Source organism: Metopolophium dirhodum, chromosome 3 (genome assembly GCF_019925205.1).
Source record: "Metopolophium dirhodum isolate CAU chromosome 3, ASM1992520v1, whole genome shotgun sequence".
In the NCBI taxonomy this organism is placed as follows: Eukaryota; Metazoa; Arthropoda; class Insecta; order Hemiptera; family Aphididae; genus Metopolophium; species Metopolophium dirhodum.
In genome coordinates, this window is record NC_083562.1 from 33,318,518 (window position 1) to 33,334,120 (window position 15,603).

Sequence of the window (15,603 nt, forward strand, 5' to 3'; positions counted from 1 at the left end):
TTTATTTACGGTAAACTGTAATATAATATATTTATTATTTATATTGTCATTTTTCGCAAGTCGCAATCGTAATGACCGAGTGACGGCCGGCGGGCACAGTGACAAGTATAGCAATTATTATTGTTTTTTTATTGTTTTTTTCGAGAAAAAAATATCGTATGAATTCTGTTATATTTTTTGAAGTATTTCGTGCCTGAATTTCATTAGCTTTTAGGGCAGTAATGTAATAATAAACTGTAGGTATGTCTGTAAATATTAAACAAACCCAATTATAACCTTATAACTTTCCAAATTTGGGTTGGATCTTGCATTCTTTAATTGCGTCAATGTATGAGGGAACTCTACAATTTAAATTAATTATTGCTACAATGCTATTTAAAATTAGGGATAGGCAGTTTGAAATTACATTTTTACGAACCCTAACTTGTACAAACTTAACAAATTTTAAAATTAGTAGTAGAAAAACATTGTTTACATATACCAAAAAAAGAAATTGGAAAATCTGATGTCATACACAGAACATTTTGAACTTAAATATGCTCCAGCTTAAAATTTTGTTTGGATTTTTAAAGTTCAAGCCTTCAAGGTATTCTAAGATCAAAACTTAACCCTAAATTTAAAATCAACTAATAGGTTGATCTTGTTAAAAAGTCAAAATATAATATTAACTATTGATTTTATCTACCTAACACCTTTTCATCTTGTCATTTCAATTTACCTATTGTTCAAAATGAATTAACTAATATAATATGTAAGTATTATAATCTACACATTATATATTAATATTACCGTACAAATGTCTCCAATGTAAAATAATTATTTCTGAGCAATGAGCATTAAAATATAATACTATTAATCATAATATTATGATCTATTGAAGAATAAATAATATTAATAATAATGTAGCCTTGACTTTTGAGTATATTATTTGATTGAATTTAACTACACACTTCCTTGTTTATTTAAGAACATTTCAAATATAAACATACCTTCAAATTTTAATAAAGAAAATTTTATTTTTTCTAAAAAAAATTACATATTCTATTGGTTGGATATCAATATCAATATCCTATTAATTCTTGATATTATAAAACTATATACAATAAAATAAGCATTAAAAAAAAAAAATTATCAACAACAATAAAAATTGTTTTATTTATACTCATGTCATTATTTAAATACAATTACATTCTTAAACATCTTCTCCAAATTCTATATCAAATTGTTCTTTAGATATCTGAAATAAACATTCAAGTATTTAATAAGTAATAAAAAAAAAAAAAAAAATTGATTATATTTTATTAAGATAACCCACACGCATCTGTTGTCTCTATTTTAGTATTTTACTAATGTATAATATTATACCAACATGTACGTTCAATAGTTCCAATGATTAATAATTATTATTAATATTTTTTATGCTTGTTTAAAAATTAAAATATTGTGTAAAACTCACTTGAGAACACAAAATAAATAATGTTGTTACATTCATATAATTTATCCGGCTAACCTATACATAGTCAGAATAGGCAGTATGATGTTTAGATAAACCAATTGATGGCCAGTTGTTTGAAAATTGTTAAAGTATTATTTTCCCTCATTAAATGCGTTATATATTCATTACTTTAATTTAAAATATGTAAGATTTCAATTTTCAAGTTTATAAGTAAAACTTTTTTGCCTTTTTATTAACGAGTTTATGACCTTTTAAACTGTATTTTAATAAGTTGATTACAACATTCAAAGTTTGTTGTTAAACTGCCAATTGGCATTCATTTTTCTATTTCAAACATATAAATAGACCATTTTGCATTAAAAATTCTCAACAAATTATTACAGAAGTTTATTAAATTAAATAAATATTTAGTTATTGTTTTATTATATTATAGACCTACGCTGTTACAATACTAGCTAAAATGAAAATTAGTTCTAAAAACAAGGATAATTCTTATTAAAATTTCATCAACATAACACACTTAACAGCAGGTATAAAAAATGATAGGAGCATAAAGTACGGACACATTTGATAACAATTTATGCTAATTTGTAGATTTTAGAAAATCTTTTGAGTTTTTGGGCGGGATAACATTTTTATCAATAAGTTATAAAATATTTTAGTTGTGTAATTACTAAATTTCACTATTAATTTTATAACATACAAATAAAAACCATTATGACCACAATGCATAATAAAATAAATTTTAACATACTATTTAAAAACCATTTTCAAATTAAATATTTATTACATTTTATTGAGATCAATGTGTCCTCAGATCATTATTTTTAATTTTGATAGGAAAGAGTACCAGTGTACAAGAGTGTATATCCAATACCATGCATTTCATTGCAGATTAGATTATGAGCTAAATATACGTTCCTATTAGTTTTTATTAAAATAATTTGAATGTGGTTTATATAGTTTTTAATTTGTATACCTTATAGTTTCATAATGCAATTAGATATATTAAACATAATATACATGTATATATCAATAGTATATTATAAATATGTGTAATACACTGTTCAACTTAAGAAAAATACTCAGCAGCTGACTTGTGCGCAGGGGAACGTCTTCACTACAATTCAGATGTACAGATTGCTGATTTGTAGGGGCAATACTTGGGAGTTGCCTGACAGTCGTCTGATGAAGACTGTTTGTCGCCAAGTATGTTTCTTAAGTTTAAACATTTTTTTTTGTTCAAGAAACTTGTAAACCATGGTTTAGTGTGTTTCAAACCTAAAGTTTATACTATCCACACAATTTAATTTTATGATTTAAATATTTAAAAATTACCTTTTTATTTTTAAATTTTTTCATTAAGGCAATATCTTTAGCTAAATCGTTCAAATCTTCTTGACTGAAGGCCTGTTCTCTTTTTTTTTTTGCCTTAGATTTTCCTTCTAACTCCATTTGTTTACGTAGTTCTTTTTTCTTTTTACGTTTTTCTCTTCTTTCGAGTTTTTTCTGTTTGGCGTCAGCCCATGCAACAGTTTGTTTTAATCCTTTTTTATGTTTCATTTGACCAAGCCAAACTCCAGTTTCCATGTAATTTTGTAACTTTTTTTGCCGGGACTCTTCTCTCTCATTATTTCTAATTTAAAGTATATAAAATATATATTGTCATAATAAAAGTATTTAAAGTATATAGTCATCAGCTGTAAAAAACTTACTGATATTTAATAGAATTGAAATCCATATCAACAGGAATAAAATCACTAGTAATCTTATTTTTTAATTCTGGCATTTTTGGGAGTCTTAAAAGACCAAAGCCAGTTGCAAGTTTACCAAATTCCAAATCTGTAAATAACAAATTTATATTAACAAAAATGTTGTTTCAATGTAATATAAAATAAATGCATTTTTAAATCTTTGTAGATGTAAGATTTTACTAGTAAATAATAATTATTATTCAACCTTCTTCAAAATAAAGCAATGACTTAAATCAGAAATATACATTTTACATGAAACAGCTAATAAAATATTTGATATAATACATTTTACAAGTCAGTGAGTCAGCCATAATAGATGTATCAGAATTTAGTTGAAATATAAAAATTATGTTAACATACTCAAAACCAATGGGCTAATAGTCGTATCATATCAATTTTGATGCACTCCTATCTAAACACTGTGTCAGGAGACAACATTACCGTTTAGTGAATGCAGACTGACGTCAGAGACCTTCTGATATAGGTTCTATATATATATATAAATTAAAGTGTCAAATGATGTCGAACATTAATGAACCATTGTTGTTGAGTGGGGATTCAGACAAGTTTTGGTCAGGTTCTCTCCTGGCGCAGAGTATGGCCGTATATCATGGTTGATAATATAACGCCATGTAATGATATCACATTACGTGTAATTTGTCATTGCCAATAGTATGTAATAAGTATTAATAGTAGTTTTGATATTATATTATTTCCAACAAAGCATCAGTCACAAAGACAAATTACCTTTTATACGTAGTAGTAAATGACATTCATGTTTTGAATAGGCTTGAATGTAAGATACAAATGCTTTATTAGCTTTATCAAATATTGTTCTATCTTTAAGTTGACGCTTTCTAACTTTTTCTACTACAAGATCCAAATTTTCAACTTCTAATTCAGGCATTAATTCCAATATTACCTAAGAACATTTATATACATGATATTTTAACACATTTTCTATGAGATTGGTTTCATTAATATATTTACCTTTTGATTTGAATAAATAAAATGTATGTAAGCATCTTCATTTGGCATTAACATAACTAAGGAAGATCCACTTTTACCTACACGAGCTGTTCGACCAGCACGGTGTACAAAAGAAGATGCATTATTAGGAGGATCATATTGAATCACCCAATTCACTTCTGGTATATCAACACCACGGGCCATTACATCCGTACACATTAAAATACCTAAAATATATGCATTTTATATGTAAATAGTTAATGCATAGCAACAAGTTAAAACAAATTAAAAACAAGTAGTTAATATAAATAACAATTAAAACAATTATTAGATTATTATAAGTGTTCTTTTTGACACTTTATTTTAAGATATTTCAACAATAAAAACTAGTTTCATTAAAATATTTGTCAATGAGATATAAAGCTTTTGTTTGATTTCTGTGATCACTGTGAACAAGTCATTAGCAAAATACCTGATGTTATATATCATTAGTAATTTACTAAATTTGTATATTTAATTAAATGTATTTAAATGTACAGACCACAGTTAAAAATACTGTAAAAATTATTAATTAATCAGATGTCAAATATATTGGTAAATGATTTAAATATTTATATGCTGGTTTCACTAAACATTATAAATGAACTTCAGTTTCTACTTCAGTGAAAACGGTGTTCATAATATTCATATTTACCTCTTTCAGCTTTCCAAAATAACTCAAAAATTCTGTAACGTTTATTATTCATTTTTCCGTGTAAGCTGAATAAATTTATTTCAGGAATCAAACTGTAAATTACAAAAATAAAAACTTTAAAATCTTAATGGAAATGTATACCAATATAGTACAATAGGTTCAAACAGTATTAATAATTATTATTGATTAATATTTACCTTCTTAAAATGATTGAAAAGTATTCAACACATGCACACGTTGATAAAAACAACATATATTTTGAATTTAATCCATTTTTTTTTAAAAACGTTACTAAAAATGCTAGCTTTTTATCAGCATCACATATTGTATAGTAATTTTGTAATGCTAAAGGTGTAGATATAGATTCAATTTGATTGCTAAAAATAAATAATTACTTATTATCATAGTATAAGATTTAATAATATAATAAATTACCTTTTTGGGTTCAAACAATGTTTTTCCTTCACAATAACCATGATAGGATTTCTAAGTCCTGCCTTAACAAGCATTGCTACCTGTTTGGTTTGAGTGGCTGAAAACAACCCTGTTCTTCTCTGTGTAGGCAAATATTGTAAAACAGTATTTATAGGCTTTTCAAAACCTAATTCTAACAGCTTATCAGCTTCATCTAACACCAGCATTTCCTATAAATAAATTCAAAGTAATTCAATAGTTCTAATGAAAGCATAAATTAAACTTCTTACCAATGATTTAAGTGATTTGTGTAAATGAAAATTGGGTATCTTTCTAGTTAATAAATCTTCCAGTCGGCCAGGAGTAGCCACAAGAATATTTGCTCCATTTTTATTAAATGCTTTGACATCAGTTTCTATTGGACTCCCGCCTAAAGTTAGCATCTGTGTAACACCTTCTATATTCTTTAAAAATTCAGCCAATACATGACTAGTTTGAGTAGCTAATTCTCGAGTAGGAGATATTATAAGGCCTCCCACTTCATGTTTTTTCAGAGGATCGCTGCGTTTCTGATCACACAATATTTATGTAAGTATCACAATATAGATACAAAGGAACATACAATATACTATAATTGTTTTAGAAACATGAAAAGTAAAACTTACCAAAATCAATTCTAGCATTGGCACTAAAAATGCCAATGTTTTTCCGCTACCGGTGACTGCTTCTGCAGCGACATCTTTTTTTTTTTCTAAAAAATTCCTTATAGATTCGACCTAAAAAAATAAATCTTTAATTATTCAATGTATATTATTTTTGTTATGTTGCAAACTATTACCTGTATCGGTGTCATGCATTTAAATTTGAAGTGTTCTTTGATTGTTTTTAGAACAGGTTCGGACAGATTTAAAGATTCCCATTTCAAAGATGGTGCTAAAGACATACTTGCATGTCTTTTATAAATAAATATTAGTAGAAATTAGTATTAAATTCGATTATTTATTACAGAAATATAGGATAGTATGAATAGTCGTGAATAATACTGCGAATTGCGATTACTGTCATTTGCCATATCTCGTCAGCGGCACACGTGTTGTTGAAATACATTTTTATCACGGTTGTCAGTGATTGTTATCATATTTTAATGTTTTTATTTATCAGTGGATGATATCACATTATCACCAAATACCATTCGGCATCATCGAGATGTATATTATACTACACATTTATCAAATTTATAATTTATAAATTATTTTGTAGTTAAAAATGTATAAAATGTTTAACTTTTATGGCTAAGGATTGAAAATTTAAAACAAGGCTCCACGTAAATAGGTTATATATAAATTACTTTATTCACAATAATATCATCAAATATACTTGGTAATATCATAGGCTGACTGACCGTTTTCGCTCAGAATCGTTTTTCTTATACAATGATATTATATCATTGAATTCAAATTTAACACCATCCATTACAGTAACCCACTTGTAACCTACTGTACAGCAGTGCGACATCCACTTATCCACCCTTTTTTTAAAATTATTCTCGATAAAAACTTTTTGACTTTTTTAATTTTTAAAGCTTGACAATTTAATACAAGGTTCCTAAAAGATTTGTTAATGTAACTTCAAAAATATCAAATATACCTTTTAGGCACGATTATTTTTTATGTGCATTTAAAGTTCAAATTTTGACAAAATTGATCAAATTTTCGAAAATGTTCAAATTATTTTTCAGTTAGAAATTCATAAAAGTTTTTCTTTTCATAGATAACATTAGAAACTTTGATATAAGACTCCCCAAAAATGTTCCTAGGTACCATATAACAAAAATTTCAAGTGTACCTATACATTTTTGGTTTGTAAATTGCACTCAATAGTCAATACATTTCAGTTGTACCTACATTGCGCCCTGAAGAGTGCAGGGAAGAGACAATTTTTAAGTAATATCACAGATTAAATATGAATATGAATATTTAATCTGTGGTAATATTATTTTTATCACATCTTTTGCCTAATTACAAAATTGCTACAGAATTGGTACTTATTCAGTACCTACACGATTATATTATATAACAATATCATAGGCGCAAATAGCGTTTGAGATTCGGTGGGGGGGAGGGAGGCTGAAGCCCTACTGCAAATTCCAATGATTCTGAATAAACTTAAAATAAATGTAGGAAATGTACCTATGGAAAGGCTATTGGCCTTTCTTTTTTTTTTTGGGGGGGAGGGGGTGGAAAGGAAGCTTTAACACTAAAGCTACTCCCTTTCCCCACCATTTGCGCAATTATACCCATGAACAATATGAACTGTAGACTAACAAATTAGTAATATTAGTAGATAGGTACCTATATCATACATGTTAAATTAATATAAATATTTGAGTTATACCTTGATATTATAATAGGTTTATTATTTTATTATCAAAAATGTATTTTATTTGATAAAATAATATTAGGAAAATCACGGACTAAGATATAAGCACAGAATAATTCTATGAAATAAGTATTATATTATCGTAAGTGACGAAAATGCACAATTATAAGTTATAACACGATTAAAAATTGTGGATAACAAGGTTTATTATAGTGGATAACATTATAAGCATAGAACCTAAAGTTCACAATAATATAAGTTCTTTATACCACAAATTCTCTAAACTAGGGCACTGTAGACATATTATAGATATATTATAGATATATCCTTCCTTCCTTCCTTCCTTCTTCCTTCCACCTTTTCCACCTATACTATAAGATGAAGAACAGCTGACTTCGAGAACAGCTGTTTATAGTGGAACTGTAGAACGGAAAACGCCGGCTATAGTGAAACCGTAGCGTAAAAAATTAAACATCGCTCCGTTTCTTCTACTGTCCCACCGATCATTTCCCGTAGATTCCTTAACGCGTCCAATCGCGTACCTGCGCCGCGGCGGTGGTCAGTTGGTTTTCAAATGTTCAAACCTTTTTCGAAAGATGTTACGCTTTTTACGCCGTTCTTCGCATTTTTGAACTTTTTGCCTACTTCGTTATTGTTTTAAAAGCCGCTGATATGTCTGTCATCGCAATCGACGCCAGCGTCGGTCGTTATTATTGCTTTTTTCGTTTTTCTCGATTCGTTTTTTTTTTTTTTTATTGGGTAACCCGCGGCAACATAAGCCATTGGGTGTGGGGGAGGGCACAGTAGGTTTTTAAATTGGGTAGGTTGGTACACGTGTGTGTTGTGTTTTGGCAGAATTTCTAAAATGGGGCAATCGTAGGTTTCTGCCGTACCCTGGGTGGGGGGATGGCGGCACTTATTCTCCGGACACCGTGACTTGCCCGAAGAAAAATGCCGCCCACGGCCGAGGTATCAAACTCGGGTCGGCTGCATCGAAGCCGACGCCTTAGTCCGCTCGGCCACTCCGTCCCCCCTGTAGACATATTGTTTGGTCCTTAATAACGTAGGTATATTGCTTAACGCAAACCCAATTTTGTGGTTTGATTTATATAAATGTATTATTCAAACATACATTTTAAAAATGTAATAATAATAAAAACGGTCAGATCATTGAATAAACTACAATTAAAGTTTAATCAGTGTGTAGATACATCGAATTATAAACGAGTACATCGATGTATATCGAATATATCGGTTTACGTCGCTCCGTAGACACATAGCTTAATTGTTGAAGTTTTGTCCGCCATATGCATCACAAACTGTAGCTCGGTAGGTTAGGCGTAGGTGCTCTAAATGTAGTTAGTTAGGTAGGACCGAGTTCGACTCCGTCAGAAAGAGGCGCGCTCTTCAGGCGGCGACTGATTATGATATAACACGGCCGCCCGTAATTCGACTTTTTTTTTTTGATTTTATTTTCACGTTTTTTTTTCATATACATATAATATTATAATATACATGTTAATATTTATTGGTTAATATTACATTATATGGCTGTATATTATATATTATATACATATATGTTATTTAAATTATTAGGAATTTAACACATATTATTTTCTATAAATTGTCATAATTATATTATACCATACAATAAATGCTTATTATATTTGTTTTATTTTTCGTAAATTATTTCGAATGTTGTGTGATTGGGTTTTTGGGAAATACTATTTTTTCTCTTCACTTAAAGCCGCTAGACGTAGGGTCTGCAATCCACCGCAAGTGGATTGCCTACCTGATTTGCTGCAGCATTTTGTCCGCTTCTGACGAAGTCGGATAGCCTGCCTATTATAGGCTATTAACTTGAAAGTTAATAGATTTTGACTTGAAATGACACTTCAACATGCAGGTTTTGCATTTTTTTTTTATTATATATAATATATACATTACAGGTACATGTTTATATGTATTGTGTTGGTTAATATAATATTATGTATCTATATGTTGTTTTTTTTTAGGAATTATAATTGCACATTTCTCAAAATGTTCCATTGTTATATATCATACAATAAATATGTACAATCGGATTGCCTACCTAGGTGGCGAACTTCAAAGTTAATTGATTTTGACTTGACACTCCAACATGGTTTTCGACTTTACACTTTTTACATAAGAAAAAACACCGGACATGCGACGGAATATACCACTCTATCCTCCACAGGCGGATTACTTATTTTGGTTTCGTCTTAGACATTTGTGATGACTGACTTGCTAGACACTCTAAAACGCAGGTTTTTGAATTTACATTTTCTTACACATACAAAAAAGCACCGGGCATACGCTGGGGGATAGTATCATTAAATTTCCGGTTTTCATTGGCCATGGGAGATTTCTAGACACTGAAACTCAACTTTCAAACGTCCCCACCTTCGAAATGAGACTGCCAAATTATCAGAAATTCTTATCACAAAATCACCTCCCATTACCAAAATCACCTTCCATATAAGTGCGACATTTATAATTCGACTGTGTCTCCAAAATCGGTACTCACTTACAAACACACAGGGGGGGGAGGTGTTAACTGTATATTCCATTATTCAATTACCTGCGCTTTCAACGTTGTCGGCAATCCACCGCAGCTGCATTGCATACCTGGTGATATCCGCTTCGCATATTGTCCGCCTACCTATGTGATTTTATGACTGATACCTAGACAATCAAATAAACCTGTCGACTCTACACTTTTTAACAATTTTAACAACCAAAAGCCATTTACAACGTTCGTAACGCTCAAACTCTTAAACATTCCCGCCAAAGCGGCAAATCTCTAATCCTTATCATTAATCCTTATCACAAATCTTAAACTTTCATCTTACAACCTTTGCGACTTTTATAATTCTAACTAAATTTTCTCCAAAATCGGTACCCACTCTCAGCGAGCCCAACGGGCCCCGAGTTTCACTTTGAGCTAATAGGTTTATAAAATATAATATTTTAATATAAAGAATAAATATCTCATGGAATTATAGAACTATTCCAAGTTCTAACTGCAGATAATAGATAAACGATGACAGGTAGGTAAAAATAAATGTCGATATAGATCTCTCAATGGGCTCCGACTAAATACAATTTCGTATCAGAAATCACCCTTGTCCCTTAGAATTGAATATTGAATCATTTTTTTACTATAAAACTTGTAAGGATACACAAACAAAACACACACCATTGTAAAATCAATACATCCATTGTTTCACTCGGAATTTAAAATACTTAACGTGAAAGTATAAAATGAGCACTGCAGTTCTGCAGTGTATGATACGAATCGAAACATAAATCCCCTTGTTCAAATATTATAGTTTAATATATTATAACTACGCGTATATATGATTAATAATGGTCTTGGAAAAATAAAAGGGCCCGAAATCCTAACGATTGTTGATTAGAACAAACGACTTCGCAACGACCATACTCGCGTCGCTGCAGTGTACCCGTCGTCTGGGAAATGCTTGAATTTTTCGAGTAAACTGATTTTGTATCGAACTTCGAGTTCACTTGCAATTAAACGTCTGACCTGAATATACCAAAAATCAAAATGGCCACAATTATCGACTTCGTAGAAGAGATTGTAATGATTCATGTTGTAGAACGCGTCGAAATATGGGTCATGGCAATAGAGGACGAAGGGTTCACCCCGGAAGTAAAGGATTTAGAGCGAACACTCGAGGACGAAGAGCAGGATATTCTACAGGATATTAAATGGTTGTTTGGTGAAAATGATATTGTCGCCGAATGCATCGCGATCGAGGAAGGTAGCGGTGACGCTGCAGCGGCAGTACCGGCTCCTCCGGCGGTAGTACCGCCAGTACCGGCGCCTTCAGCGGTATTACCGGCCATTGGATTAGCCGACGTACTGCGGCAGGCCGGCGATAGCGTGCTGGTTGAGCATCAAAAGGCAGACACGATCCCGTCTGTGGAAGAAGAGGACACGACTACACTGAAATGGGAGACAGAACCGGGGACAACCACTGCAGCAGTTCAGATCAAGACACGTGGTAGGACAAGGCGGTTTATCGCCGCCACGTGGAAGAGCGCAAAGCGCCTGCTGCTGTGTGGTTGTTGCCGGAAAGCTTGAAGCCGGCAGTGTAGTCCTCCCCTCCCCCCAGACGAAGACACCAAGACAAGACGGTGGCGACGGGGGAGTGGTACGTGAAAGAGCACTTTATGGTGTCCGGCGGTAAGTCACCCTATACGTTTTCCGGCCACCCGCAGAAAAACGAGATCGCAGTTGCCAGTGTCGCGCGCTCGTAGTTGTCGACACGCGAGACCATCAAGACGACTCGGCGCGGACTCGGCTGCTTCGGTCACACCAGGAGCGGTAGACGACGACGACGGCGGTGGCTAGCTGTACCGGGGCGGGCAACGATACCGCCCCGACGGTACCACGACGATGGCAGAGTGCATGAAGACGACTCGCAAAGGCGGCGGCGGCGGAGACTGCAAAACACAACGGGTGAGCGATACAGCTGAGCTAGGAACAAGGACGTCAGCATCGCCGGACTCGAGGAAACGGATAGCGTTTCAGGGTACGGCGGTGCGCGACTCCAGGACGGCCACCGGATGGTGACTAGGTCGAGTCAGGGCGAAAATCACGCGGAGAGGATCCTGTCCCATTTTCGCCCAGTAGCAATCGGTCGAGTCACGTCTCCGGTCGCCGACGGTTCCGTAGCACCAACAGCTGCCTTTGCTCGCTCAGCGTTTTAGGTCACCGTCGCCGTCGTCACGCATCAGTCGTCTTCAGCACCTGCACATCGTCGATGCGCACAACATTGCGCACTAGCCGCTCGCCGTCAAATCGTCTCATTGCTCCCGTGGCCGTAGTGGTCGGGACTTCGCCCACCGTCATGATGGTCGTCACCCGCGAGCAAACGCGCTGGCCATTGCACTCGTCCGCCTGCGGGATGTGCCGCGAGAACGTATAGAGGTGATCAGTAGCCTTATTATTGCTTTAAGCACTTCGCCATCACGTACCACTCCCCCTGCTTATTGTGTCTTGTCTGGTGGTCCCCCCCCCCCCATTAGGCCACTTTGAGCCAGTTATTATGTTACAAAAATGATGAAAAATGTTTAAAAAAAATGATAAAAATGTAAAAAAAAAAGGCCACTTTGAGCCGTTTGTATATTGTATGATTAAATTTTTTCAAAATTAGGCCATTTTGAGCCATTGACACTTTTGATTGTACTTCAGACTTTAAAAAGTATATTCAAAATTACATTTGTTTGTTAATAACTTAAAATAAAATTGTCTATACTAAAACAAAATATTGTTTCTTTTTTACGTATTAGAGTGTATTTGTATATTTATTTATTTCAACAGAATAATGGGCTCCACTGAACATGCCCCTGTGACAGGGCCGGCCCAACGATTTGCGGGGCCCGGGGCAGAGTAAAATGGTGGGGCCTAAAATGCCTAAAATGTCATTATCGCACGTTAGTTGCATATCGCATATGGGAGCTATACTCCCCAAATTTGAAACTCAAATGTGCGCAAATAATCTTAACAAATATAGTACCTTGCACCTACAACAACATGAATAAGTAAATTAACTAATAACGCACCATGTCATATAATCAAACTTAATGTAATAAATAAAAATTATCAAAAAAATATTGACAAAATAAGACAACAAATATAAAATATAGCAATAGGTACAATATAAAAATATATTAAAAATTAACTTTTCTGCTCTTTATATCCGCAAATTGATCTATAATATCATCATATTTTAATTGGTCGGCAATTTCTTTTTCGATAGAGATTATAGCTAAGTTGGTGATTTTTACTTGTAACAACGTGCTTCGGAGATAGTTTTTTTTATTAATTTCAGCTTTGAAAACGATCGTTCTGCTGAAGCAGTAGTTACGGGCATAGTATTCAGCTAATATTGGTAGGTAGTAAAAATTACACCAATTAAATGTATAAAATATAAATATAATAGGTAGTATTATTATAAATTTATAAGTACTACTTATATGCAATTGTTTCGTAACATCGGAATCATCGGATACAATTTTCGGTTTATTCAAAAACTTTACTAACGAACCACGAATGGAGTTAATGTTTTCTTCAATTTGTATTTTTTTTTTTAATTTTTCACTACTAGATAAATATTTTCGGAACTTGTCTCGTGGCCTTGACATTTTTGATTTTATATTTAATATTATTATATTATTTACCAGTTCAAAAGTTCAATAGAATATAATGATGGCTTGTTAGTTAATATTACTTATTATTAACGTCGTACGTGGTTGCAGTAGCCAGTAACCAGTAGATTACCTATTGCTATTATTACTATTACTAGGGCTGTGAATTTAATGCACTAAAAAACCTTAAAAAATGCATTAAAAATGTCAAAAATATGCAATGAAATATGCACTTAAAATGCAAAATATGCACTTAAAATGCAAAAAAAAAGGAATATAAAATGCCAAAAATTATAGTATAAAATTTACTAAAAATGGTTTTTAATTTAATTTTTGTATTTATATTAATATAGGTACAGGATATTAAACATTAGTACAAAAAAGTGTTTATTTAAAAAAAAAAAAAATAAAAATGTTGATTGAATTTGAATTTACATTTGCATTAAGTTAATGCTATTCACCTGAAACATATTTAAAAAAATTCGAATTTAACATCATCTATTACAGTGACCCACTTGTAACCTACTGTACAGCAGAGCGACATCCACTTATCCACCTTTTTTAAAATTATTTTATATTAACTATATACTATTAAATACATATTGTTATTTAGAACCCTCGTATAGTATAGTTTATACAACTGTCCATGTCGTTCCCGCCGCGGTGTAATGCGTTATTTTATGATTTATTCAACAGTTTTCGTCGCCTTTAGTGTTTGATGGCTTAAATATTTCTTGGTACATATTATAATATCCGTGTAGCGTTTATACTACGTTTATAGTCTGTATAATTAACTAACGAATTTTTTTATTTAAGTTATATATTCTAACGATTTTTTAGTCGTTAATCTGTAACAAATGATTAGATATACACTCGACAAAACGAAAAAAAAAGAAACAATATTTTTTTGTTTTTACAAAATTTATTTATTAATAATAAAAACAAAAAATAATACAAAAATGTAGATATTTGATCAATAATATATTAAAAAAGGGCCGAGAATAAGAAAAAAAAAATCGAAATTTACAATATATGAACAATTAATTAGACAATTTGAAATAATTTAAAGAAATAAAAGGAAAAAAAAATACGTCGGGCAGGAGATCAACAAGGGGGGGAGGATGCAAGATGGCGAATTTTGGTGCGGATATATGCAATGTTATTGGCCACTGGTCACCTCTGCACGTTCTCACGATCTGTCCCGCGGGTTGCCGAGTATGTCGCGGGCGCGTTTGCTCGGACGCTTGACGACCTTGCCCAGCCGGCGAGGCCAAACCGATACGGCCGCGGAGCGACCACGGATGTCGGCGACGAACGGCGGCTATAGTGCGCGATGTTGTGCGCGTTGACGGTCGACGGCGCGACGACTCTGCCGTCGGACGGCGAAGACCAAGACACGGAGCGAGCGAATCGAGATTTTGTGCTGCGGAACCGGCGGGGACGAGCGAAGCGGCCAATGTGGGATTACCGCGGGGCGAAAAGGCGAGAGTCAGCGGACCGCAGCGCGATCCTCAACTCTCGGTAATTTTCGCCCTGGCGTTGTCCCTTCGGCCGCTTCATCGTTCCGCCGCCGCGGTGGTGAAGTCGCGCGCCGCCAGACCCTGAAACCGTTAAGTTTCCTTGGATCCGGCGACGCTGACGTCCCCGTGTTCCTAGCACGCAAATCTCCATACCACTCACCCCGTGCCCAGGTCTCCGCCGCTGCCGTCGTACCGAGTCGCCATCGCCGTCGTCATCGT

At 33.2% G+C, this 15,603-nt stretch overlaps 1 protein-coding gene across 1 annotated transcript; it reads right to left on the reverse strand.

The window, feature by feature from the left end:
• Positions 1-1,128: 1,128 nt before the first annotated feature.
• Positions 1,129-6,377, reverse strand: LOC132941858 (probable ATP-dependent RNA helicase DDX55 homolog). Its single transcript, XM_061010073.1, has 11 exons — positions 6,126-6,377; positions 5,953-6,063; positions 5,578-5,856; positions 5,309-5,517; positions 5,071-5,250; positions 4,874-4,965; positions 4,201-4,406; positions 3,958-4,132; positions 3,172-3,298; positions 2,795-3,092; positions 1,129-1,237 (listed from the first exon to the last, which is right to left on the reverse strand). The coding sequence occupies exons 1-11, from the start codon at positions 6,228-6,230 to the stop codon at positions 1,193-1,195; spliced, it is 1,827 nt and encodes a 608-aa protein (XP_060866056.1). The 5' UTR covers positions 6,231-6,377; the 3' UTR covers positions 1,129-1,192.
• Positions 6,378-15,603: the final 9,226 nt, after the last annotated feature.

What these genes read in the sequence shown, in the direction of transcription:
- LOC132941858 (XM_061010073.1), bottom strand. Translation starts at nt 6,230, where the DNA reads ATGTCTTTAGCACCATCTTTGAAATGGGAATCTTTAAATCTGTCCGAA. An exon ending in ATTTTGGAAAGCTGAAAGAG is followed by an intron (nt 4,407 to 4,873) that starts GTAAATATGAAT and finishes CATATATTTTAG; the next exon opens with GTATTTTAATGTGTACGGAT. An exon ending in AAAAATTTAAAAATAAAAAG is followed by an intron (nt 1,238 to 2,794) that starts GTAATTTTTAAA and finishes TGTTTATTTCAG; the next exon opens with ATATCTAAAGAACAATTTGA.